The following is a 27619-nucleotide window of genomic DNA, read 5'->3' on the forward strand; positions in this document are numbered from 1 at the left end:
GGGTCTCTGCTCCGACTGTCCTGGGTTCACTACCGCCTTGCGATTAGAATCCCTCAAATTAGAATCGACCCGATAACTGCTGTAGTTTGTGTGATTTATTTATCATAATTCGTAGCCTTTCAATGATGCCCAGACTGAAGGAAATTTTATTGTTCCGCTACCGAATTCACCCACATCCAAATTTTCCCAATGCGTGTTTTTGCTGACGAATTTGCCCTATGAGACGTGCAGTATATAACTCGGGTTTAAATGCCTGTCTGGAGCGCTTGAGGACTGTGAGTTTCTGCTACCCGCTCTTGGATGTCCGCTGCGATTGGGTTTCCAAATTGAGTCGAAGAAGGGCCTGGAGTAGCTGCCGGCTCATGCAAGTAAAACACCCGACCTCTAATGTAGCTGTGCGGCAAATAACCCTAGCTCTGGCCCGAATTTCACCTGGTTTTGCAATAATTTGTGGATGGCAATTGATTATTTTCCGACAATCAAAAATGCAAGAGTTCCCAATTTGGTCTTAGGCCACAAATTTCCGTCCTGATGAAATGACTGAAATGTCACCTCCTGTTTTGCAATAATTCAGGTGGTATTCCACACCCTCAAAATTGCTTATCAATGGGAATTTTCGTTCCCAAAGATAACTTGAGGAATTTGCAGACCAAAAGACTACAAATTGCTCCGACTGATAATAGAAGTCAAATCCACAAAACCGCTTGCTTCAAATGGGTACCCACTGCCCTCTATTTATTTACTTTTTGAGAAGTCGCTGGAAGCTTCTAGAACATCTTGTTATAATAACTTATTATAATGCACTTTATTATTAATTAACTTTATAAAATTAAATAAATAACTTTATAAAGTTAAAAGTACAATCTCAATTCGACATTAGAACAAGTAGGCCCCACTTACTGGATTATAACTCTCCGAGAGCAAGAATGTAATCATCTGGCAACAGAATGACTCTCTTTCTCCAAAATCATTTGCCTATGAGAGTCAATGATAGGCAAATCTTCGGTAGAAGTTATGTCACTAGAAAGGGGACATGACAGAATTCTCACTTCCTAACAGTTACTAAGAGATAATCTTGCAAGTATAGGGACCATAATTGAAGACAAGGAACTAACACTTATGGCTATAGATGGGTTACCAGATTCATGGAAAACATTCGCACAAGGAGTAAGTGCTAGAGACAATCTTCCTGACTTCAATAGACTTAAGCGAGATTGCCTTCAAGAGGAATCTAGAAAACTTAAGAAAGGAGAAAAGTTGAAAACTGAAGATGAAGAACTTCATGTTCTCAACACAAATTCCTATAAAAGTAAGAAGAAGCACTTCAAGAAGAAGGGTAATCAAAAAGAATGACAAACCTAAGAAAGATCTATCCAAAATAAAATGCTTCAAATATGAAAAATTTGGACACTACAGATCTAATTGCCCTAAGAATACAAAACAGCACGTAAGTTGTACAAACATTACTAGGAAAGAAGATAACTATGATCCTGAGAATTGTGTATTGTATTCTGCACTACCAAATGAAGTATCTAGCAAAGCATGGGTGATTGATAGTGGATCATCTCGACACATTATAGGATACAAAGAAGCACTAGACTCTATATCAAAAGAAGTTGATGGCGAAGTTACCATCGGTGATAATTCAGCTCATTCTGTCAAAGGAATTGGGAATTGCACCTTGAAACTGAAGTCGGGTAGTGATCTACAACTCAAACGAGTACTCTATGTACCAAGAATAAAAAGGAATCTAATCTTTGTTACAGCACTTGAAGATGATGGACATAATGTTAAATTCATGGACGGTAAAGTAATGACCTGGTCCAAGAACTCCTCATTTAAGAAATCAAAATTAATTAATCAAAGAAAAGGATACTTCTATAAATTAAATATAGAATCTAGTAAACATATTCAAGCCTTAATTCATGAAGCTGCTAATATAAACGAAATATGGCATAGAAGGTTAGGACATCTAGATTTCAAAACCTTATAGACTATGGAGAAGATGGTTACTGGTTTACCTAAGCTGAATAAAGATCATTCAAGTATTTGCAAAGAATGCGCTCTGAGTAAGAACACTAAAAGGCCATTTCAAGAGAGCACTAGAAAAAATAACAATGTTTTGGAATTAGTGCACTCAGATTTATGTGAACCTATGTCTGTTCCTTCTCTTAGAGGATTCTAGTACTGTATACTTTTTATAGATGAGTTCTTTAGGAAACCTTGGATTTAATTCTCAAAAGGTAAAGAATCAAAAGAAATCCTTAAGAGATTTTAAGAATTCAAAACCTTAATTGAAAAATAATCAGAACACAAAATTAAAACTCTTAGGTCTGATAATGGAGGGGAATATACTTCAGATTTGTTTAAAGAGTTTTGTAAAGAAGTAGGAAATAAGAGAGAATATATTGTTCCTTATAACCTGCAACAAAACGAGGTAGTAGAAAGGAAAAATAGAACAATTATAGAAGCGACAAGAGCTATGATATTAGATCAAAATTTAGAATATTATCTTTAGGCAGAAGCCTCTTGTACTACAGTCTACATTCAAAATAGGACTCCTCATTCCTATCTTAAAGAAAAAAACTCCCGAAGAAGCCTTTACTAAGGTTAAACCTAATATAAGTCACCTTAGGATATTTTGATGCCTAGTATATATACATGTTCCAAAGGAAAAGAGAACTAAGTTAGAACCTTCCGAGAAGAAAGGTATTTTTGTTGGGTATAGTGAAACATCTAAAGCATATAGGATTTGCATGCCTGGTCAAAAAAATATTGAACTTAGTAAGGATGTAATATTTGAAGAAGATTTAGCATTCAAAAGAGCCCTAAGTTCTAAAGATCCCTCTCCTCTAACTAGTTCTAAATAATATATTGAATCTGAGTTTCAGAGGGCGAACATTGAAGAAATTGAAGATGAAATTCAAAATCTTAATCTTAAGGAAACTCAAAATTCTAAGAAAAGACCACTTTGGACCATTAATACTGTAGAGAAAGCACAAGACTACATTGCACCATCTGAAACTTTCAGAGAAAGCAAAAGACCCAAAAGATTTTCTAGTTATGCAGCAAACATGAGTGATTTATCTAAATCAAAACCTACCAATGTTTCAAATGCGAAACTTACAGCTTGGAAGGATGCTATGATGAAAGAATACCAATCCATTATTAAGAATGATGTTTGAGAAATTGTTCCAAGGCCTGAAGGAAAATCTGTTGTTTCTTCTAAATGGATATTTAAAATCAAGCATGTTGTTGATGGTAGCATTGAAAAATATATAGCCAGATTTGTAGCCAAGGGATTCTCTCAAAAAGAGGGAATTGATTATGAAGAAACCTTTGCTCCTATTGCCAGATACACCTCTGTAAGAGCAGTCCTAGCTATTACAGCATCTAAGGGATTGAAAGTACATCAGATGGATGTAAAAATAGCATTTTTGAATGAAAAGATTACAGAAAAGATATATTTGGAGCAACCTGAAGGATTTGAAACTCATAACCCTAAATTTTTTGTTTGCAAGCTCAAGAAAGCTCTCCATGGGCTTAAACAAGCTCTAAGGGCTTGGTATGAAAGAATTGATAAGTATCTCTCTCGCTTAGGATTCTCCAAGAATGAAGTTGATCCCAATCTATATTATAAAAGGGACAAAGATAATATGGTAATTTTGATACTGTATGTTGATGATTTACTAATAACAAGTGATGATCATCTTATAGATCAATGCAAAAAAGATCTAATCAAAAAATTTGAGATGAAAGAGTTGGGACTCCTTCACTACTTCCTAGGACTAGAAGTATGGTAGAATTCTGACAGCATAATACTTAATCAAGGAAAGTATGCATTAGACGTCTTGAAGAGATTTGGAATGTGGAACTGTAGGCCCATGTCTTCTCCAATGGAGACTAATCTACATAAACTTAAGGAAGCAGCAGTAGAATCACCTTTCATAGATTCTACTCTTTACAAACAAATGATTGGGTCTCTTATGTACTTGGTAAATACAAGACCTGATATTTGCTATGTTGTTAATGCCTTAAGTCAGTTTATGTGTGAGCCAAAGGAGATTCACCCAGTTGCACTTAAACACATTATGAGATACTTACAAGGAACTCTTAACCTTAGTCTCAAATATGAGAAAGTTGACTTATCCTTACATGGATTCACAGACTCAGATTGGGGTGGAAGTGTTAATGATAGAAAAAGCACTTCAAGATGTTGTTTTAGTTTAGGATTGGCAATGATATCATAGATATACAAAAAGAAGTCATCGATAGCTGAAAGTTTCACAGAAGCTGAATACATTGCTGCAACAATAGCCTCTCAGGAAGCAATTCGTCTTAGAAAGTTATTTGTGCGGTTATTTTAGTCAAGCCATGAATCCTACAATTATTCATTGTGATAAGCAGAGTTCCATCAAGCTTTTTGTGAATCCATTTTTTCATGACAAGTCCAAGCATATAGAAATTCCTTGCAATTATGTATGAGATATGGTAGACAAGAATACTGTAAAATTAGAGTACATGTGCACTGCAGATCAGACAGCAGATATTCTTACCAAACCTCTCTCTCGAGGGAAGATAGATCACTTCAGGAAAAGACTTGGTATGGTTGAATTATAAAACATTTGTCTTCTTTAAATTATTAATAAAATATTTTTTATTGTCAGGCTATCGACTGTTATGGGCTTCACCATTTGTATTCATTATCTAAGAGGTGACGATCTCTAAGATAATAAACACTTGTATAAAAGACTTTATGAGAGATGATGATCTCTTAGATAATGTGTTGAACAGTAGAGATCTACTATCAAGACCTAGATGAATTCAAGATCACATTGTGACGTAGACATCTCTATGCCTATGAGTCACAACTTGAATAAATGAAGAATTTAGTTATTCTCCAAGCGTTTATCCTATGTTCTAGTAGATCTTAACTCAGGATGATATTGTGATATAAGTCTGTCAGTACCTATGAGTCACAACTTAGATAAAGGAAGAATTTTCCAGTTTTATCATGTATATTGCATCCCATGCAAAATTATTATCACTAGTATGAGTGATATGTCATATCATAAGTTTAGTAATATGACTTAGTATCATGTGTTCAATGATACCACATGCTTAGAAGATTCAAATAGATATAGAGTATCAATCTATGCTTATTCATCGTAATTGATGATGCTAGATATGTTCTCTCAATATGATTATCAAGAGGGGGTGTTAAGACTGTAACTTTGATCACCATATTGATCTGACTGTGCCGATTGAACAGATCTTATCTTTCATGTAATACCTTATGAAGGCTTATATATATATATATATATATATATATATATATATATATATATATATATATATATATATATATATATATATATATATTGCTCCTTGTCTAGGTATGATCAGTGACTTCTTGAGATGATTGTGTTTTAGCATTAACCTTAACTAATCTTAGTTAAATCTATTTACTAACCATAACTCCTTTGAATGTCGATTATGAGAATGCAGTTGTGGGCCGACCTAGATAGGGTCATGTCCCTTCAAGGGACATGAATTATATAGGGTGTGGTTGTAGTTAAAGGACACACAAATTATATACACTCTGGTCCTTTAAGAAATTCTGCCTTATATGAATACTTGCAGAGACAAAAACATTTCAGAATAATATTTATATTATTGACATTACTTCATACAAGTCTGAATCACAAAGATCATCTTCAGCAAGCATCATAGAAGTTATTATCTCAGTCCGATCACACAAAATTTGTAGAAACTTTACATCTGAAATCTCTGACACTTTGAAAACCTTCTTGACGGTGTTAGGATGTAAACTTGGAATAACTTTCCATCAGCACCTTTAACTTTTCTTTTTTCTTTTTTTTTGAAGCAAAGCGTTTGGCACACTCCCACAGGAACTCAAGTTCTCAGACAACCATCGGGAAAATGGATACCAAATGAATCACCACTTCTTTGATTTGACGCACGCCTTCTTTTCTAGATGTCTTCATTCTTTATAAAAATTCTGGCATATCTTGACTTGCTACAACATGAAAGTTTCAATGGGATTGAATCCATCATTAGAAGATATGGATTCTGACTCCATGAGAATATTGACAAAATGGATCTCAGAGGAACAGTATACTTGGAGTATTGATTAGATACTCATATATGCAATAAATTGGATGTGATATGAAAAGTAAATGCGGAGGGCTAAAATGGGACTTAGGAAGATGGATGGCATGTAAATGCATATGGAAAAAGGATGGGTTTGTAGGCACACTAAAAGTACCCCAATTTTTAAAACTTTTAAGTCGCCACCCATGATAAATTCCGCTAATATATTCCTTGATTCTAAGAAAGTTTCTATGAAGGATTGAATTGTTTCTAAGTCCAGATATACAGATGTGGAAGCAAAATGGTGAAAATCCAACAAAGTTTTAAAGAAGCGGATAATTCATTTTTCACTATGCTTTTCGAAGTCAAAGTTCATTTTTCCGCCATGGAGAAGTGCTTGAATTTTCCACAATGGAATAGTCGACTCAGGATTTTCCACCCAAAGAAAAATGCATAGCAAAAAACTCATTTTCCGCTACGCTTTTCGCAGTCATTTTCAAATTTTCCATTGGAGAAGCAAATGTTTCATTTTCCACCAAAGGAAAAATGCGTAGCGGAAAACTCATTTTCCGCTACGCCATTCACAATCATTTTCAGATTTTCCATTGGAGAAGCAAATGTTTCATTTTCCACCAAAGGGAAAAGCGTAGTGGAAAACTCGTATTCCACTATGCCTTTTGTAGTCAAAGTTCAATTTTCCACATAAGGAAAGAAAAGGCAAATCTCAATCCAAAATGAAGATATATGGGATCTAGTATCAAGATCACTTCAGAAAAGTAATTTATGAATCAATCTACATCAAAATTGTGCCCACTACATGGAGGTGGAAAATTGAAGATTGGGTGCACTTTTTGCACTCAAAAATGGAATTTCCACCAAGTATCAAATCAACAATAGAAAGATGGAAAAGAGCTCTTAATTGATTAAACAAATAATGATAATCTAGTAATGATATATCTCTTGAAGATTTGGACATCAACATGACATTAAATATGAAGTGGAAAAATCATTTTATGCTATGCCTTTCGCAATCAAGTTGGAGTTTTCCACAAAAGGGAGAAGACAAACATCAGATTTCCGCCAAGAATGAATTTGAGTGTTATGTAACCAATGACACGATAACAAAGAAGAAGTATTACTTGTTAATTATTTTCAAAGTGTAGCTATTACTAGAATGTGTGAATTTCACCTACAACGAAGAAGCAGAAAACTAAGAACTTGGTATGCTTTTTGACCTCCATTTGAGATTTTCCGCCACAAGCATTCCACAGAATCACTCCTAACATTCAGCAGGGAATCAACATGGTAAGCATGGAAGAACATACTGGAAAATTGAAGATATCTAGGTTACAAAGCATGTGAAAGAAGAATGGCTGGAAACTTTATTTTATCAATTCTGATTTTGTAAGTCATATAGACCAGCATTCAATAGCTCACATCTTTTGACTCGGTGATTATTTTTCCGATCGCTTCGGTCATAGTGCAGAAAATTAGGTTTGAAAAAATATATACAAAAATGAGCTTGATCCAATGGTGGAAGAAAAAGATATGCCCCCCGAAACATGACCCATTTTTACTGTCAGCAGTATTTATTTTTCTGTCTGTCCAACAAAGGAAAGATTTTGATTTAACATATTTAAATGTCAATGTTAAAATATAATTTAAATATGATAAGATATATCATTATTAACTTTAAAGTTAATAAGAATATCAGTTTTCAAAAGGAAAAAGATGAGAAGTCAAAGAGACAAGAGTCAGTTACAAAACTGAAAAGTCACTGGAAGAAACCAAATGGTTGCTGGAGAATGTATTTATTGTAAAACCTTTTCATTTGCAAAGGGTTCTTCTTTTCTACGAGAGACAGAGAGCAAGAGTAGGGGGAAGGAACTTAGTTTAGTTTTCTGCATTTTCATAATGCATGTTAAGAGTTCGAGTTTTATAATAGATTTAGCATAAGTTGTGAGCAAATAAAATCTAAGCATTCTTATTTGTGATGTTCAAGGCAACAGGGGTTTTATTCTAAATCGGAGCATTTAGTTATTTCTCCTTTGATTATAATCAATCAGAGTATTTTTATTTTCAATTTTGGGCATCATCTTGCATCTCATGTTGAATAATGAATGGGTTGCAGATCGGAGTATTTGCAGACATTCCTATTACAAGAATTGGGATTATTTAACTTTCTTTTTCATTTCATTTTGCACTGCATTTGCATACATAGCATTCACATTGCATTGCCAATGTCGGGGAGTCATAGGAAGTGTGAATTCTTAGGGTTGGCTAGGTGTAGAACTGAATTCTCTGCCTGAGTTAGTTTTGTCTAGGGCTAGCTTGGTTTTCCTCTTTCGTTCTCAAGTTAAGAACGTACCCAGTTAGTTTAGGAATAAAACAAGATTCATTGAATATCATTGATAAGGGAGTTGTACCTTTTAATTTAGAGGAAATCTATCAACCTCATGATAGATTATCCAACTGTTGGTATCAAAGTGTTTCTCACAGGTTTGGGCATTTAAGAGTTACATTGGAAAGAACAATCTGTTTACCAACAGGGTTCTTATAGAGATGCCTTGAGGAATGAAGGCTAGGCGCATGGGAATGCGTGCAAATGATTAACTTTTGACTTTTAAAGAATAACCTTTAGTCAAAAATGGATTCTCTAGATGTCATTACACGTAAAGTGAATTATATGTAAAACAAACATGCATTTAGGTTCAAAAGATGGAAATGTGTGTAAATGGGAATGAATGAGGAGATTGCATGCAAATGAGGATGGAGGGTGAGATATCATGTAATCGCATGTGGAGAATGAGATGCAATGTGCTATGGCATGTAATGATAGAGGTGAAATGAAACAATACACTTACACGAGGAGGTAGAAGGTGGAGTGAAGTGAAATGTGTTCAAGTTCTTGGGAAAGAATTTACCGTTTCTTCCAAAAGAAGAAAAACAAGAAAGCAAGCAAACAAACAACGAAAACAAGCACAAAAGAAACATGTACCTTTGCTCTTAGACTCAAACATGTCAACAAGCAAGTTACTTCCAAATGTGAATTCGAATTTGAAATTTGGGAAAAAAAACAAAAGTATGAAAATTCTCATCATTTTTAAAGAAAAAATGCACTTTTCATGGCATCTATATCAACAAGCGTGTAACATCAAGTTAAAAATGCATCAAAATAGCAAGATAAGCATGAATTGATTAGCAAAATGGAAAATGTCCATTCACTTGAAAATTAATGAATCAAAAATGAAGGAGAAAGAAGCTCCAACTTTGAAGAATTCTCAAAACAAACTTCAACCTCTTCAACCTTGCAATGATGAATTTGAATGAGCAATGAAGAGACGTTTTTTGATGGATATGCCCAAAAACATGGTCTTTAATCACCAATGCATGGGTTGTTTTTAGCAGAAGGTTCAAGGAAAACTTGTTTTTGACAAAAACGTGGTCTCTTGGACCTTGAACATGAATGGTTTTCACTCTAGAATGCAAAAACTGACCCAGTGCAAGGCAAGAGAATCCCAAAAGGAGATGTCCTAGCCCCCAACAAATAACCACATAGTGGAAGAATAAAAATAACATAGAGATTTAGATCCAAATAATGCCAACTCTTATAATATAATCATAAGATTTACATCCAACATGCCCGGCTATAAGGCCTTCTGGGTTACGGCCAAATATATAAGCAATTAAAATAGTAATTCTACAAAATCTCACAAGATCTAAACCCTAGCTAGCCCAAATCCACAATCTAGTAGAAAACCCTAAAAAGAATCTAAACTTGTGCTCGCAAGCCACCAAGCAATCTTCTTATTTTCCAAGCCATACCTACTAGCTCTTCTCAAATGTCGCTCCTCTCAGCTACTCCTATCTAGCTGACTTCCTCCATGTTGGATCATGAATAATGACAAGACAAGAACCTCTACTTATACCAAACAAAGCCATAAGTCGGCCCCTAGCAAGTTGCATTAAATAAACCAGCAAAGTTATAAGTTACATTTAATATTTTTTTGTTATTTGTTTTCGTATTTTATTTATTTATTTATTTTTTCCTCTAATTTTCATCACTTTCTCTCTCCTTTTTAAAAAAAATATATTTTCTCTTTTTTTAATCTCTTTTAATTATAAACTATGCCCCATTTTATTTTGAGATGCAAGATGCTTGTGCATAAAAAACATGCTTCTCAACAGCAAGAATATGGATGAAAGCTCCAAAACGACCTCTCCTTGAACAAAAACGTGAGTTTTATCACTCCAAAACTGGGTTTTTTTTGCTAAAACATGCCCTCAAAATCCAATGCATAAAATGCAAGATGCTCGTGCATAAAAAACGTGCTTCTCAACAGCAAGAATATGGATGAAAGCTCCAAAACGACCTCTCCTTGAACAAAAATGTGAGTTTTATCACTCCAAAACTAGGTGTTTTTTGCTAAAACGTGCCCTCAAAATCCAATGCATGAAGATGCAAAAACGACCCTAGTTGGAGAGATTTCACACCATGGAAAGGGTAAATCTAGAGTTTTCAAAAAAAAAAACATGTTCTTCAAGGGCATGTGCATGGAGTTTTCTCTTCATTCTTCAAAATCGGGTTCTATGAAGACGTATGCATGTATTTCAAAGCAAATCACACCTTTGGGAAGAGATTACATGTTTCAAAAACATGTAATAGAGTCTCCTCGTTCAAATCACATTTTTGAAGTGCATATGCATGTTTTAAAAACATGTAATAGAAGACCAAATGCAAATCGCACTTTTGGGAGTGCATTACATATTTTAAAATATGTTCACAAATGACCTTTAGTGCAAAGTCGCACTTTTGAGGGGTTACTGCATGTTTTGAAAACACTTAAATATGCATGTCTCTCTTGGGGAGTCATTGCATATTCTAAAACACATGTATTTACATGTTTTATGTGTTTTCAAATTGCCTTTTTGTTCAAAATCGTGGTCTTTAGAGGCAATTACATGTTTTCATGTAAATGTGCTTGTAGACATACTATGCACAACCTAAGTGACGAATTCAGCACAAATCAATTTAATTTTTGAAGAAATATTACTTAAATGGGTCATAAATAATATTTACACTATATAGATAAATATATGATGCGCAAATATCATTCAAAAAGTAATATTTAAATTTATTAATATGTTTGAATTAAAATTCAAAAATTAAATCAAACTATATAGTAATATAGTCACTTAAGTGAAAAATTAAAAAGCAACTCAACTTGAAAATATAACATAAAATGCTCTATAGTTACTTTAAGTGAAAAATTAAAATGATAAAATTACTTAAAAACATAACATAAAGTGAATTTATGTTTATATTTTTCAAAAAGTGAACGTCAACTTCAAAATATAACCTGATATTTTAATTCGTGCAGTTGCACCTGGAGTGTCCACTTTTTGGGCACTAAAATTGTCATATCTTTTGATTGCCAACTCCGATTAAGCCCTAAGATAGACCTAATCGAAGGGGAAACTGAAAGCAATGACTTGAGGAAAACCAAAGGACCAAAAGCAAACAAACACACTAAAAAAATGAGAAAAAATGATGTTGAAGACTTCAAAAATCAAGCATAGGCTCAACAAACAGAAAAACTAAAAAGACTTGACAAAAGCTTTTAGTAAAAGGATTCCTTATATCAATTAAAATCAACTGGTTGATCAATGTTAGCCAATTAAATAATGAACTAACTCAGAGAAATGCAAAACTAAGTTGAAAAAGTTTTGTATTGTTACCTACATTTTGTGGTGACAAAATGCAAGACAACAAGCCCCAGACCCTGATATTTTCCTTTTGGCTTTCTTTCAGGAATTCTAATAAATTGCAAAATTTGATGTCACAAAGGCCACTATGGATTTCCTGGGAACCCGGAAGCTGCTGAAAAAACTACATAATACCTTCATTGCTTTAGTACCTAAGGTTTTGGATCCAATAAGGATTGAGGACTCTAGACCAATATGCTTAAGTAACACCATTTATAAGACCTCCAAAGTATTGGTCAACAAAATCAAATTGTTCTTTGACAAAATGATTAATGTTAACCAAAAAGGATTTGTGTCAAGCAGACAAATACTTGATGTTGTAATCATAGCTTTAGTTACCTTGGTTTGCATAAACCCCCTCCAGACCAGGCCTGGTCTCGAACTGATACCTAGACCAGATACGGTTCACCCGGTAGTGCGGTAAGGGTTCACAAATTATCCCCGCCCCCTCCCAATGTGAAGTTGTCTCTTCTGTTCCAACCCGGGCAAATTTGGCTTATCCCATATCGAAGTACGTTCGAACTTGGTCGAATTGGGCCTCGCAGATGGACAAAAAGTGTAGCAAACCGCCAAAAAGTGTTTTTTCTTTTGCAGATTTTACAATGTTTTCACATCCTTAACCCTAAAAAGTGTGAGTGAAAGGATTATGTGGCTTTTAACTCTCATTTGTGGTGTGCAAGTAGGTTATTTAGTCTTGAGCAAGAGAAAATAGGTGGTTGAGCAAGAGTTTGCTTGTGCAAGTGGGAGTTGGAAGATTGGTTTGTGAGCTATCTTTAAGTGCTTGTGCCTCATTCCTACACTTTTGCAAGCTTACAATGAGTGGAAGAGGCAAGTCCTTTTTCTTTTTTGTTTTGTTTAAGTTTTTTATTTTTTTCATTTATCTTTAATTGCCAATAAGATCCAACCATTGTTTTCCCTAAAATTTCATTCTCAATATGTATACAATTTCTTTCCCTATAAAAAGGAACTACAATGGAATCTACCTCTTCCTCAGTAGGCAATACCCAACAAAGAATAGAACCCCATTTTGATTCTCCTTTGTGGAAGTATATGGATATTGTATGTCCTCTACCAAGAGGTGATACTTTCTATCGGAAATGTCGGGATTGTGATGTAGAAAGTAGTAGTTCATATTTTGGTGTCAAGGGCCATTTGTGTGGATACCCTGGAAGAGGAGTCAAGAAATGTCCTAGGAGAAAAAATGCACTCATGACAAATTCAACACTATTAAAACATATTCAAGAGCATGAGGAAGCAGAAGAGAGAAAACCAAAGGCAAAATACCATTGATTGCAGTAGCAATAAAATTATAAAAGGTAATGAAATTCACCACAAATGTTGTGATAGAAGATCACCCCTTCTATACTGGCTCATTTGCCCCAAATTCTCAAAATGAAGCACCCCTTACACACAAAAGAAAGGGACCACTAGAAAGTACATTTCAAAATCTAAGTAGGGAAATTGCCGACATTGATGCTGCAAGATGCTTGTATGCAAATGGGTTGTCCTTTAATCTTGTTATCTCTCCATATTGGAAGAGGATGTTGAGAACTGCCAATGAAGCTCCTACTAGGTATTCATGTCTTGATTTTGAGAGAGTACGAACCACCTTCTTGGATCAAGAGGTCAAGTTAATTGATGGGCAATTGAATCCCATAAATGATTCATGGATTGAGACAAGGGCAACAATTGTTTCAGACAGGTGGAAAGATGCTAGAAATCGTCCATTGATCAATGTTTTGGTGGTGTCCCCTAAAGAGGCAATGTTTTTGAAAGTAGTGGATTGTGAGAGGCAAGTAAAAGATGGGTCATTTATAGCTAATATTCTCATCTTTTCCATTGAAGAAGTGGGTGCTATAAACATTGTCCAAGGTGTGACAAACAACGCAAACAATTGTAAAGCTGTTGGTTTGTCTATTTTTAACTTGTGCTGAGATGATCAATTACTCTATTTGTTAATTCCCTCTAACTTTGACAAGACAAGTGTTCTGATTTTCAAATCAGTCTAATCTGGATGAATGAGTTCCCTTAAGTATTGGTCACTAGAACATATTGTCCCCTCTAGATAGATTGGCATCTTCCTTGTGGCTTTTATAAGCCTTCTTATTTACTAGTGTGGTTAATTAGTTACTAACCATTAGTAACTCTCGGAATGGGCACCAATCTTGAGGAAACAATCATGTTTTGAAGTAGGGCGACCTAGAGAGGGACTTGTCCATGTCCATTCAATGAACATGCCCCTTGAGTTAGGTATAAGGGAGGGCTAGATTGTAGATTAGAAGACACATCAAAATCAATAAGTCTGCTCTTCTAGCAATCTGCCCAAATAGGATCATCTATAGGAATGTAAACATTTGCAGAAGATCTATGGATATTAACATGGTATCAGAGCCAAACTATAAATGTAAGGAAACAACTTACAAGAAGAAGAAAACATGTAATGTTTATATTAAAACCTTTGCATAAAAGCCTGATAAGGAAAAGATAGAATCATCATCTACTAAGGTAGTGGTGCAAGGAAGTAATATTGATTGCATATGAATGATATAAATGGTGATCTTTATAAGGCAACTCCAAACACAAATTCATCTCTAATCAAAACAATACAAATAATTACTAAAATGAAAGAAAAATACCAAGCCTAAGCAAGGAAAATTCTCGACAGGCAGCGATAGTGTTTAGGTAAGCCAACACTTATTTGGACAATAAAAAATGACTAGAAGGCCTTCCTGTACGAACCACTCCAGAGCCATCTTCTTTAACAAAGAGTTTGGTTGGAAATAGAAGACACTGATGGAGAGACTTCAAACCCGAATGAAGACCAATGATCTCTGCAGCCATAGTTTGACGGAACCACTGAAAAGCCATATTAACGTCAATAGAATCAATATTATGGTATGAAGAAAAGAAACAAAGAGAAGGGTGTGACTTCAATATGTGTAAAGATGGTTGAGAAACTAATACACATAAAGTTGCACGTCATAAATTACTTAAGCATGCAGACAAACTGAAGACAAAACGTTTTTGTCTCATATTCAAATCAAAAGGAGAGATAAGGAATGTATTGGGACACTAAAAAGGTATAACATTGCCCTTAATTAACATATATGTTAAGTGACGTTGTTATGGTTAATATATGTTGTGACACCATTGTGTCTCAAGTAGTAGGAATGACATGTATAAGGTTGGGAATGATGGAGGAACATGGGATATATATAGAAGAGAATCAATAAAAGATATAATGTCAACTGCAACTGTATAGACAGCATACATAGCCGGTATCAGCAAACGACTACTGCATAGCAACATGGAGGGATTATCATACATTAAATATTCTTTAGTATATTCTGAGACCATATTGATCCCATCCAATTGAAGAAAGAAGATTAATATCTACAATATATTACTGCGAGGCATACCCAGCCAACGATATCTAAAACAAATTACTATATTGCTACAAGACTAAGCAGGATTAATGTTACCGCGGGAACAATGTGGTCTATAAGATGGAAAATCAAGGTGAAGGAAGCAGATGATGTAGAAAGGAAACCATAAGAGTTGAATTACATATCATGCACTCAGACATTTACGAAGGCAATGTAATCACCATATATCTATTATGCCTTACAACGTGACCCTCCCTTGATAGATCGTACATGATGCATAAGAAAATAAAGATAAGCTCTTTCATGGCTCATATTATATATGATGAAGCCATTTGAAACACTTTGCATTAAACAAAATTTTGGGATACAACTGCATGCAGGAAAAGACCTTGTTTAAATTATGAGCTATAATTTAAAAGGGAGAGCAAAATTATTCGATATGCATGTGTACCGGTTGAATGCCTATTTGACTTGTAATAACATTTGGTAAAATCTGAAGTATCGATGTGCACAATGGATTTGACTTTTGTCCTACCTATAGATTGCCTTTATACAGATTTCTTCAAAACAATAATATCTCCATTATCAATATTAGCTGTAGGCAGATTTGAGATGATCATCGACAGGTGTAAAACAAAATAAGTAGTTTATAAGGTACCATAAATTCTTCAAAAGTAACATATGGGTCTCACATGAAATGGTGAAAAGTTTTTCAAAAGTAAATATTATTCTGAAAAATATTGAATGCCATATGTTGGGTTAAACTAGCAAAGAAGAGAACCACTTTTGATATGTGAAATGACGAGACTTGTGGGAATGGTCTCATTTAATTGACACCAATAGCAAAACCAACAAAACACAACCAGATTAAGAGGATGATTGAAGATAAGTGGTAATGTGAATGATGATTAATTGACGTATTGGGTTGATTGATGAATTCCATTCTGTGATCAGTAGTATATGGAATTGTTTGTCAGTTCCTGGCAATTGCTTACGTGTTCTTCCAGAAGAGGAGATGGCATCAAGTTAGAAATTTTTCTTGGAACCCATCAAGACTCAGAATCAGAGAGTCTAATTTTTTAATCATAGGATATGGAGGCATTTGGAGAATATACAGTGAGTAAGCCGAATGCCGCTCTACTAAAAGGAAACTCCCATTCAGAATAAGTTTGATCCACTATAAAATGGAACCTTGGAATAAGAACAAATGATTCTATTATCTTAGACAAACTTGATTATTTTGTTTGAGAGGGAGTTCATCAATGAAGATCACTCGTGGATAGAATCACTGATGAGATGCACATGGATAAAGATTACATCGTGAGACTACAAATCATTAAGATAAACGTTTTACTCAAGGCATTTCTGATCTTCCCTCAAGTCCAAGAGGGAGTGTTAATGATTGTGGACATAGAAAAGATGCATTCTATATAACCTTATGACTATTCAGATTATTAGTATTGGTTCTCTTAGAAAGGAGGGAATAAAGTGATGTTGTGACACTAAGATTATGGATATTAGCATGGTATGCCTTCCTGACAAAAGGAGAAGGTAAATGATCTGCAATGGTGAATCTTGACTCAAGAGGGAGTAGACCATGCTTTATTGATTCCCAAGTAATAAAGAATTTGTAGCAGAGAATCATAAGTATCATCTTATAAGAAGGTTATATGTCAGAGAGAGTACCTAGAAGATTGAGTTGACTCCCCAGGATCTAGGTTATACAAACTCAGACTGAGTGTACCATGTCAAGATGGTGTATAATCATAAAGTACAAAAGCTTTCATCAAGGTTATGATGGAAAGATAAGTATCTATTGTACTTGAGCTCTTCTTTTACCTTATGTCTATAATATCTTTCATTTGTATTTTTTATAAGAAGAGTATATGCCTTGATTTTTTTCCTGAAAAATGTTCTTGTAAGAAAAAATTTTGGATTCAGATGGAGTCTGACATCTCATCAAGGAAACCTTGAATAAGGAGCTTGGAAGATTTGATATCCAGTAGGAGTTTGGAAAATCTAAAGTGAGCAACCATCTAATGGGCTTGCCTTTATAAACATCATGGTATGGAAGCATTTCTCAGCAAACAGTCTTGCAGCATCAGTTTGCAGTAATAGAAACCAATCCTCCAGGACGAATTTGCAGTGATAGCAAATGATCTTATGGTGTTTTAAATCAGTAGAGGACTACTGGCAAATCTTGAATACATTCAAGATTGTGTTGTGAAAGAGACATTTCAATGTCTATGAATCACACCTTGGATAATGAGAGAATTTAATTATTCTCTAGACTTTATCCTTAAGTACTGGAAATTATAAAGAAGGTATTCTTATCAAACCTCTCTGAGAGTGATCATCTCAGGAAAGATCCAGGTATGATTGAATTTTTTTGTATTCTTATGATAATTTATATTATTGTTAGGATATTGACTGTTATGGGGCTTCACCATTTGTGTTTGTTATTTAAGAAGTGACGATCTCTGAAATAATGAACACTTGTATAAAGACATTATAAGAGGTGACAATCTCTAAGATAATGCTCTAACCAGTAGAGAACTACTGGCAGATTTCGATGAATTTAAGATCATGTTGTGATGGAGGCATTTCTATGTCTATGAATCACAACTTGGATAAAGGAAGAATTTAATTATTCTCCGGATTTTATCCAGTGTATTGGCAGATCTTAATTCAGGATCATGTTGTGTGCCTATGAGTCACAACTTGGATAAAGGAAGAATTTAATTATTCTCCAGATTTTATCTTGTGTAAGGCTTTCTAGTAATGGATTGCTGGTAGAATCTAGATCTTGGATGAAATCAAGATCATGTTGTGACAGTGACATTTCTAAAACTCCAGACGTCACAACTTGGGTAAATGGAGAATTTGATTATTTTCTAGTCTTTATCATATGAGTATTGCATTCTATGCAATATTGTGATCACTAGCTCAGGTAATACTTCATATCACAAGCCTTGTCAAACACCCTGTGTTACAAGCCTAGGTGATTTCATAGTTTTTATTACGAACGATGCTTAATGATTTGATAACAAGCTCTGGTGATAACTCATATTACAAGATTTGTAATATGATGTGTTTCCAGGCATCATTTGTATAATGATACATCATGTTTGAAATTCAAAAAGGTATAGAGTGTATATTTATGCTTAGTCATCTCTACTGATGTTGCTAGATATGTTTCTATCACTTATCAAGTTAAGAGAGTGTGTTAATTCCTTGTAACTTTGACAAGACAAGTGTTCTGATTTTCAAATCAGTCTGATTTGGATGCATGAGTTCTCTTAAGTATTGGTCACTAGAACCTATTGTCCTCTCTAGACAGATCGGCATCTTCCTTGTGGCTTTTATAAGCCTTCTTATTTAGTAGTGTGGTTAGTTAGTTACTAACCATTAGTAACTCTTGGAATGGGCACCAATCTTGAGGAAACAATCATGTTTTGAAGTAGGCCGACCTAGAGAGGGACCTGTCCATGTCCATTGAATGAACATGCCCCTTGAGTTAGGTATTTGGGAGGGCTAGATTGCAGATTAGAAGACACACCGAAATCAATAAGTCTGCTCTTCTAGCAATCTGCCCAAATAGAATCATCTATAGGAGTGTAAACATTTGTAGGAGATCCATGGATATTAACACTATTATGACTAATAGCATTCCTAGAGGACAGCTCAGAGCTGAAAAGGGGTTAATCCAGCAGTTTGTGGATGACACTATCCTTTTTGGGAAAGCCTAAGCTGCTGAAGCAAGAGCCTAGAAGGCTTTCCTCAACAAGTATGCCACTGTATTTGGACAATATATCAATTATCCAAAAAGCAACATCTATTTCATTAACAATAAAGAGGAGCTACAAGGCAAGATACATCGCATTCTTGGATGTCAAACTGCTGACCTCCTGTGACATTATTCAAGTCTCCCCCGCACCATCAAAGAGGTCTCTTTGACCTTCTGGAATTCTATCATAGAATGAATTCAAAGAAAGCTTGCGGACTGGAAAGGAAAACTCCTACGTAATGTTGGGAAGCTCCAAATGCTGGCCTCTTCCTTGCAAGGTAAACAGATTTACTTCCTATACTCTTCAAAGTAAAGGTTTCTGTGGCTGACAAGATAGAGAAAATTCAGAGAACATTCCTATGGACAAGCATGGAGGAAAGGAAAAGAATGGCTTTGGTAAACTGGAATATGGTGTGTAAACCCAAAAAAGAAAGTGGATTAGGTATAAGGAGGATTATCCCTATGAATAAAGCTCTTACAAAATAAGTGGGGTGGGAATTGGCTCTACACCAAGCAAACTGGTGTGAGATTATTAGTGCAAAATATCTGAGTTCTAAAAGATTATTCTACAATCTCTCTAATCAAGCTTATCCTAGAGGCTCCAAATTTTGGAATAACAGTTTCAAAGGGAGAAGCATAATTCAAACAGGTTTGAAATGGATGCTTGGAAATAGCAGACTATTTTTTTTTTTTTGAAGATATGTGGGTGAAAGAAACTCTGTTGTTAGCTAATTTGAATCTCAGATGCCTAAGGAATCTGGCAAGTAACTACTTTGGCTTAAAGGTAGCTGAGTATATCTCATATACAGGACATTGGAAAGATCTATCACTTTTCTGTCACTCACAGCTGCACATTCTCAACATTGCCCAACAACTTCAAAATGAACTTCAAAAAATCAGGATCCCCCTGTTTTGAAGGGATGATCATTTCTTCTAGTGCATGCACCCCAACAAAGACTACTTTGTTAAATCAGCTTATTATATGTTGGTAACTAAGGAAAGCCCTCCTATCTGGGGTGATGTGGTTTGGAGCCCCCATCTAATAAACAAAATCAACATCTTTTGGTGGACTGTTATGCATGCAAAATTCTAACCCAGGACAAACTGGTTAGGAGGGGCAACTACCTAATTGATGCTCCCTCTAGAAAAAGGAGGAATCCATTCCTCATATTTTATTGCAATATTTGTTCACTCAAGACTTAAGGGCCAAGGTTTTAAACAGACTTGACATGTCATGGGTCACTAAAAGCAACATGTAACAACTCCTCTTTGAATTGAGAGGACCAGTTCACAACCCCTTGATCAAACAATCCGGAAGCTTATTCCTCCTCGCCTAGCTTGGAGCCTCTGAAGGAAAGGAATAATAGGATATTCGGAGAAACTGAAAATTCAGTGTATACGGTATTTCAGTCATTTTGCAAATTGATTCTAGAAAACGTGAAGGTGGCAAACTTGAAAGTTAAAACATGTTGTCTACTCCCTACCCCCTATGAGGTGAAAGTAGCCAAGAATTGGAGTTTACCAAGAGATTTTGCTACTTATCATAACTGTGAGATTCTCAAAAGGAAAGCTACAAGATGGAAAACACCAAGAAAAGGATGGTACAAATTGAATTTTAATCGCATTGCTCAAGGCGGGCACTTTTGATGCCTTAGGCCTAGACTCTAAGGGCCTTAGATGTTGGCAAACATTGGAAAGTATTCCTTCACAAATCATCATCTAATTAAAGAGGAAAGTCAGAATTATTCCTAGTTTCTAATGAACTTGTGGCAGGTTTGGTCTCTATTCATTACCACCTATGGCAATGACAAAAATGGAATCACTTAATATGTTTATCTTTAATTTTGCCAATATGGTATTATGGTCTACTAAAAGTGCCTTTGACTACACTTTCTTTGTTATATTGGGGATGCTTAGTGTAATGTCCCCTTTTTTTGTTGACATCGGAGTTTGAGAGATTAGCCTATTATTGTGATCCTCGTAGGCTAATTATTGTGGATAGAAGGTCTTTTATGGTGGTAGCTTGGCTTGGGAGGGTCTTATCTTCTCCACAATTCAGTAAGCTATAGGTTGGTCTTCATTTGGGCTTTGTTTTATGTACTTACTATTTGTGGTAAGTTGGTATCGAGATGGACCCTTTCTATTTTTGGAAAGTGCATTTGGTCACATGGAGAAATAATAGGTATGACTCCTATTTCAAATGACATATTTAAATTATGAGTATTTTGGGAGTTATTATAGTTTTAGTGGCCAGATTATTATTAAATAATTAAATGGCTTATTATAAACTTATAATTTAACTTTATAATATCACTTAAGTTGAAAGTTGAGTTATCAGCATTTATTAATTAGTTATGCCAAGTCAAGTGAGAGAATCTAATGGAAGTTTCTAATTAATGTTGTGTGGTGAAGCTTCTTGAGTGAAGTTACATTTTGGCAACAAAGGGAATCTGAAGGTTAGCCCATTTGTTGAGAAAAGCGCGCTTGAATATTTATATACTTTTGTTGCCTTTGTGGCTTTTCTGAATTCTGATTTTGTGTGCCCTTGCTGAAGTATAAGGGTTATTCTAAGAATTACTCTTGCAAATTGTAATGATGTATACAATTTGCCATTCTCCTACTGTTCAATTGTGTCTAAGGAGAATTTGCTGCTGTGATTTATCTTTTGATTATCTCTTGTGAGGGTTTTTGAGTTGTGAGTTTCCATCCATTGCTGATGTATAATGGATTGGATCTGAGATTGTGGCATCTCCTTATTGTGTTCATCTATGGCTGGGAGAAGCATTTGTTAGCTAAGAATTTTGGGATCAATTCTGAAAAATCTGGGAGCAACGTATATATATTACTGACCTGTGTATGCTGGTTAGAGTTTGTTGTGCATTCTTGAAGGCTGCCATATTCTCCTGTAGCAGCAACTGGTGCTATTTTTCATGCCTGCGATCACTTTTGACGGGTCAGCAAACACCAATTAGGGCCTGCATATCTTCAGACATGCTGCAATTGTATTGGGAGAACTTGCATTGACTTTGGTGACTTGCATTGCAAGTTGGGAGCCCATGTTGTGCTGAAGTGGGGTTGCGTTCAACACCTAGATGTTTGAAATTTGATTTTGGAACTCCACTATCCTATGAGGCTCATGTAGCAGACACTGGAGGCCATAATTTGGTTCAGAATTTAATTGGATGCTCTATAACAAGTTCTATGTTTTCAATTGATATAAATAAATGAATCTACAGTTTATTACTGTGCAAAGACACTGAATGAGAAAATTGTTCTTTGTTTATTACTAAATTAGTATCATAATGAGAAAATTATTCTTTGTTCATTACTAAATTAGTATCATAATTCAGCCAGTAGAACTTTTACAAATGAGTTGGAACTAAATTGACAAGATTGCTACTTGGGAATTTGTAGTTTGTGGACTAGTTCAGCCCATAGCAATTTAAATCATATGCTAGTATTGGAGAATGCTTGCCAAGTGTTTGACAAAATACTAGATTGTTGATTAATGAAAAAAATTGATGTTTTGTTTAAGCTATAACTAGACAGGGTTATTACACTCAAGGTCCCATTTTACTAAGTTCGGGCAGATCACTTCAAATCAGCCCTAGAGAGTTTGGTATACTGCCATTCTAGCAGACTATCCATGTACAGTCTCGCTCGGACAAAGTTTAAACATTAGGCTTGTTGCCCAAGTTTCTCAAATTGATAAGGGAAAAGGGGGAAAGAACAGCTACTATCGGCTGATCTACAGGTGAATTTTCAAGCAAGGAAGAGAGACTATTGAAAGTGAAGTGTTGGAGGAGATAGACAAAGAGGCGAAAGAAGTGCCAATTGAACCTAGTGCTGAAAGTGACAGAGTTGTTGAAGGCCAGTAGGATGGTAATGTCAAAGTTGTGGTGCAGGGAAGTCAGACAAACTGCCTTGTTTCAACCAAGGACTTTGCTAGGGATTATGCCAGTTGGAGGGTGAAATAGAGAAATGGTGAACCCAAGTCATAGAAACAAGGTCCCCATCAGATTGAGGAAGATTCCACAACAAAGGTTGTTGTCAGTGTTGTTGTTAAAGCCGAGGCAAAGAAGGCGAAATGGATGGATGAACTCTAAAAGGAGTCTGGCAGAGGTAAGAGCTTCTCACATGTCTCTGACAGCTTCAAGTCTGCCCGTGAGACTATGTTCCAGGCCAATAATGCTTGTTCTCCCTTCAAGGATTGTTTGGGCTGTCTAACACTCTCAACCAAGCTTGAAGCTTTGAACAATTTGGAGAGAGGTATGCAGAGCACTAACAGCAAATTTGAGCACATGTTGAGAAAGTTCTTGGAGATGGAGAATGGAATGCTGAACATCACTAAGTTTGGATGTGGGATCATGTCTTGTGCAGTAACCACTTTCTGCCTTCTACAGCTGGACTAGCAAGACAATGATAGGGTAGATAAAGAGAGCTCCTCAATTTCTTAAGGGAGGACTGGCTCAAGACTCTAAGGAGTGGAAGCTATGGTCCAAGCGCATAATTGGACTCCTCTGTTTTCTTAATGTTTCCTCTTTCTACTATTTGTCCTTGGTTTAGTGTCTGTCTACTGATCATTCTCCATTTGTAAGCTCACTGGCCTGCCCAATTGCACAGTTGTTCAGCTGTTGTTTGTAAGGGACAGCACCCTTGTTTTGTAGCTTTTTATTTCGAAAACAAAATCAGAGCCTGCTCAGAATATAGATGAAAACAAAATTGTGTAGTCTGCCAGCAGTAAATCAGAAAATAAAACACTGCTGCGCGCACCCGAAATAAATCTGCAGTCCAACTAAAGATAGCACCTGAAATTGGCAGCTTGGACTTCTTATGATAGCACTCCACATTACGAAAAAATCTGCACCTAAGATAGCCCTTAACCTGGTAGCTAAAATAGCAACTCCAATATCCAAAATTAAAAATAGTCAAATTTTCCAGCATACAACAGAGGAAAAAACAGTGAAAAGACTAGTTTTTCTAATGTAGTGTGACTGTGACCAGCATCAACCAAGAGATGAAAACCTAAAACCACTTGGGTACATAAAGAAACTGATATTCCAGGTTTGTATCAAGGTTTGGCAAATAACCATTGTGTAGTTTCTCTACAGTTCCTCAGTGTAGTTCCTATACGCAACTCCTTTCTTGGAAAGAAGGCAACTTGAAATAAATAAAAGAAAAAGCAGCACATGATAGAATAGAAAATCAATATTCCAAAACTCAAAACACAAACATATTAAGCCAACTCGTTAAAAAGGTAAAGAACCTGTATTGGAGCCATCCTAGGTGGAAGCCTTAATCCTGTATCATCACCGTGAGTCATGATAATGCCACCAACCATACGTGTGCTCACTGCCCAGGAAGTTTGCCATACATGTTGTTGTTGTCCATTTTCATCAGTGAACTGTAGAAGACATAGAATTTGTTGGATGAGGTAAATATTTGATAGTGGTAACTCACATGGGTGTTACAAACTAAAAAGGAAGATGCAGCATAAAATAATTAAATTAAGTATGAGCAATATAGGATTAAGCTTACTATATTCGACTCTTCTAAACTGCAGCAACCAATATGAAGAAATCCATTTCCCACCATAAGTCATGAAGACATGTTTCTTATACAAAAAATACTCATTTAAATTTGTCACATGGCAGATCAGGGCAATATTTGAAAAACTGCCAAAAAATAGTAGCTAATGCCGAGCAGCTTGGGTATATGCATATTGGATGTATTTGCTTGGATATTTGATTCTTTAGGAATCTTAGTATCTAAAGGATGTTTAGCTCCTTGAAGCTCGAATAAAAGTCTAGTCCTAGTGTTTATCTTAGTTGAAATCAATCTTTGAGAAATTGACACTCTATGTATGTGTGCTACTGAAGCAATTAATGAAATGTAGACAATGTGATTATCTCTACTCTTGGCCTCAACTCTAATTGTGCATGGTTAGCTTATTCATTACAATAATGATTCCAACCCTTTATATTTTGGGTAGTTGTGCTTCTCTTATGTGGTTTGCAGAATACAGTATATTTTTGTGCTTTCCCTTCATTCATTTTGATTAATGATCTACTATCTGTTGAGAATGTAGCTGCAATAGAGATCCTGTTACCTATTATAAGTGTGATTCCAAAATCAGTTTTGCTTCAATTTTGCTGTGCTTCTGAGATAATCCTCTGCAGTATTATCACTTGGATACGTTGCCTCGTCTCTGGTGGCCTTCATTCATTTTGCATACTCTGCGATCTCCTCTTCGTGTTCATGCTTATTAATTGAAGTCCTCTATCATTTATCTGTTTGTTTCTGCCAGATATATCATTCTGTCTCCTCCAAAGCCGTTTTTTAGTAAGGTCGTGGAATATGACTGTTCTTTTCTTTATGACATGCCATTCATGTGTCCACCTCAAGTCAGCTATCACATATCTATTCGTTTCTGCCAGACATTCATTCTGTCTCCTCTGAAGCCGTTTTTTAGTAAGGTCGTGGAAGATGACTGTTCTTTTACTTACGACATATCATTCATGTGTCCACCTCATCATTCTTCTCAGCTCCTTAATATTCTAATGTGTCATCGGCATTTATTTTGAAGTGCATATTACATCCATTAAACAGCAGGTTGATATTGTAACTGCAGTCGATTGGTGTTTCCATTCACCACTAAGGAGATGGTTATGGACAAGTCGATTTCATGGTATCTTCACCATCGTCAAATATCAAAAAGGCACAACATTTTTTTTTGGTCGATTCTTTTGTATGATACATTTGAGAAAAAGAGGTATTGTTATGTAGTTGAACACAGTTCTGAACTTCTGATTATCATGTCCTCCTAAGGTTGATAGTAGTGTATCGTGCTCACATTCTGAGTAAGAAGAATTCTGATCTGATAGAGACCACTGAGCTTTTGAATTTTATAAAAAAAGTGAAGCTCTTGAAATCGTGTTTTGAGAAAAATAATAAAATATCTATTTCTGGTGGGCTGGGTTGTTTCCCTTGCTGAGGAGGGTTTTTCCCAGGATGTACTGTTCTATGTTGTTGCAAATTTATTTATGTATTTCAATTTTGTTGTATTTCTTGTTCAAACTTAACATGGTATCAGATCGATCTTGAACCAGAAGTTTTTTCAACTTGAGTTCTCTACTTGATTATTCTTATTTCCTCATTATCAATCTGTATAGATGGGAATGTTCTGAAAGTTGAGGATAAGTAGAGGGGTCATTAGACTTAGCTTGTTGGAAACCAAGAGTCCTGATTGCTCTCGAGGAAAATGATCATTTAGATTATGTAAATTCTGATGTTGCAGAGCCATCCGATGATGCTAGAAAAGCTCAGTGGAAGAAGAATAAAGTTTTGGCCAAAAAGACCATGATTGACTCTGTCAAAGATCATTCAATTTCAGTGATTTCAAAATTGGAATCAGCTAAGGAGACGTTCAACACTCGAAAGGATTTATATGAATTTAATATTGTAGAGCTCTTGCACTGAGGCATCAGTTGTTGCACATAAAGATATCAAGAGGAGAATATGTGGTCTCTTATTACATGAAAATTACAGAATTAAAAGATCAACTTGCTGCTATTGGTGAATCTTTTGCTGATAAAGATTTTTTTATGTTGCCAATGAATAGTCTTCCTCATTCGTAGGAGTCATTCATTCAAGGCATTAGTAGAAGAGATGAACTTCCAAAGTTTAATCGTTTAAGGGCAGATTGCATTCAAGAAGAATGTAGATTGGAAGTGAGAGGAATTGACCAAAGAAGTCATCATGAAGATGATCACAAGAATCTAGATTGGAAGCAAGAGGAGTTGACCGAAGATGTCATCATGAAGATGATCACATTCTTGCAGCTCATATCTCTAAAGGCAAAGGGAAGAAAGAAAATTTCAAAAGATTCAGAGACAACAGCTTTGAATCGGCTCCAGATTTTAAGAAAAAGAAAAGAGATATCTCAAGTTCAGTGCTTTAGGTGAGGTAAATTTGGTCATTTTAAAAGAGATTGCAGTATGAGACCAAAAATTCATCATGTTGTTGCTATTGCAGATGTGGAAAATTCTTCTCCTCAAAAGGAGCAGCGATAATTCTGAAGGTTGTATTTTTATTTCTGTACTTTCCAGTAATGTTCCTACATATAGTGATACATAGTTGATTGACACTGGAGCATCTCATCACACTACTGGATTCAAAAAACATCTATCTGATTTGAAGGAAAGGGATTCTCATTTACAAGTTATCATTGGTGATGATGCTAGTTATTTGGTAAAAGGTGTTGGCTCTACATCTTTAAATTGGATTCTAGCATTCCTCTTCACTTAAGTGATGTACTTGTTTCAGGTATAAAAAGAAATCTTATTCCCATATCAGACTTAGAAGATAAAGAATATCATGTGACTTCTATTGATGGTAAAGTTTTGGCGTGAAAAAAGAAAATTCGATTTTAAATCAGCTCATGAAATTGGAGCTCATTGTGATAACCTCTACAAACTTTCACCTCATCCACTTCATGCACTTGCTCTCAATTCATCCAATTCAAGTGAATTATGGCACAAGATGTTTGGACATTTAAATTTCAGAA

The 27619-nt window shown here is 35.4% G+C and overlaps 1 protein-coding gene across 1 annotated transcript in view; it reads right to left on the bottom strand.

Annotated features, from left to right (window-relative positions):
• Nucleotides 1–27619, bottom strand: part of OVA6 (Class II aaRS and biotin synthetases superfamily protein) — a 68311-nt gene that overhangs the window by 19888 nt on the left and 20804 nt on the right. Inside the window, exon 7 of the mRNA XM_089820771.1 lies at nucleotides 24320–24457. Within this exon, the coding sequence (XP_089676897.1) occupies nucleotides 24320–24457 (138 nt within the window). The remainder of the gene's footprint in view (nucleotides 1–24319; nucleotides 24458–27619) is intronic.

Source organism: Cupressus sempervirens, chromosome 3, assembly GCF_028749045.1.
Source record: "Cupressus sempervirens isolate cs-2001-9-10 chromosome 3, ASM2874904v1, whole genome shotgun sequence".
NCBI classification, from domain to species: domain Eukaryota; kingdom Viridiplantae; phylum Streptophyta; class Pinopsida; order Cupressales; family Cupressaceae; genus Cupressus; species Cupressus sempervirens.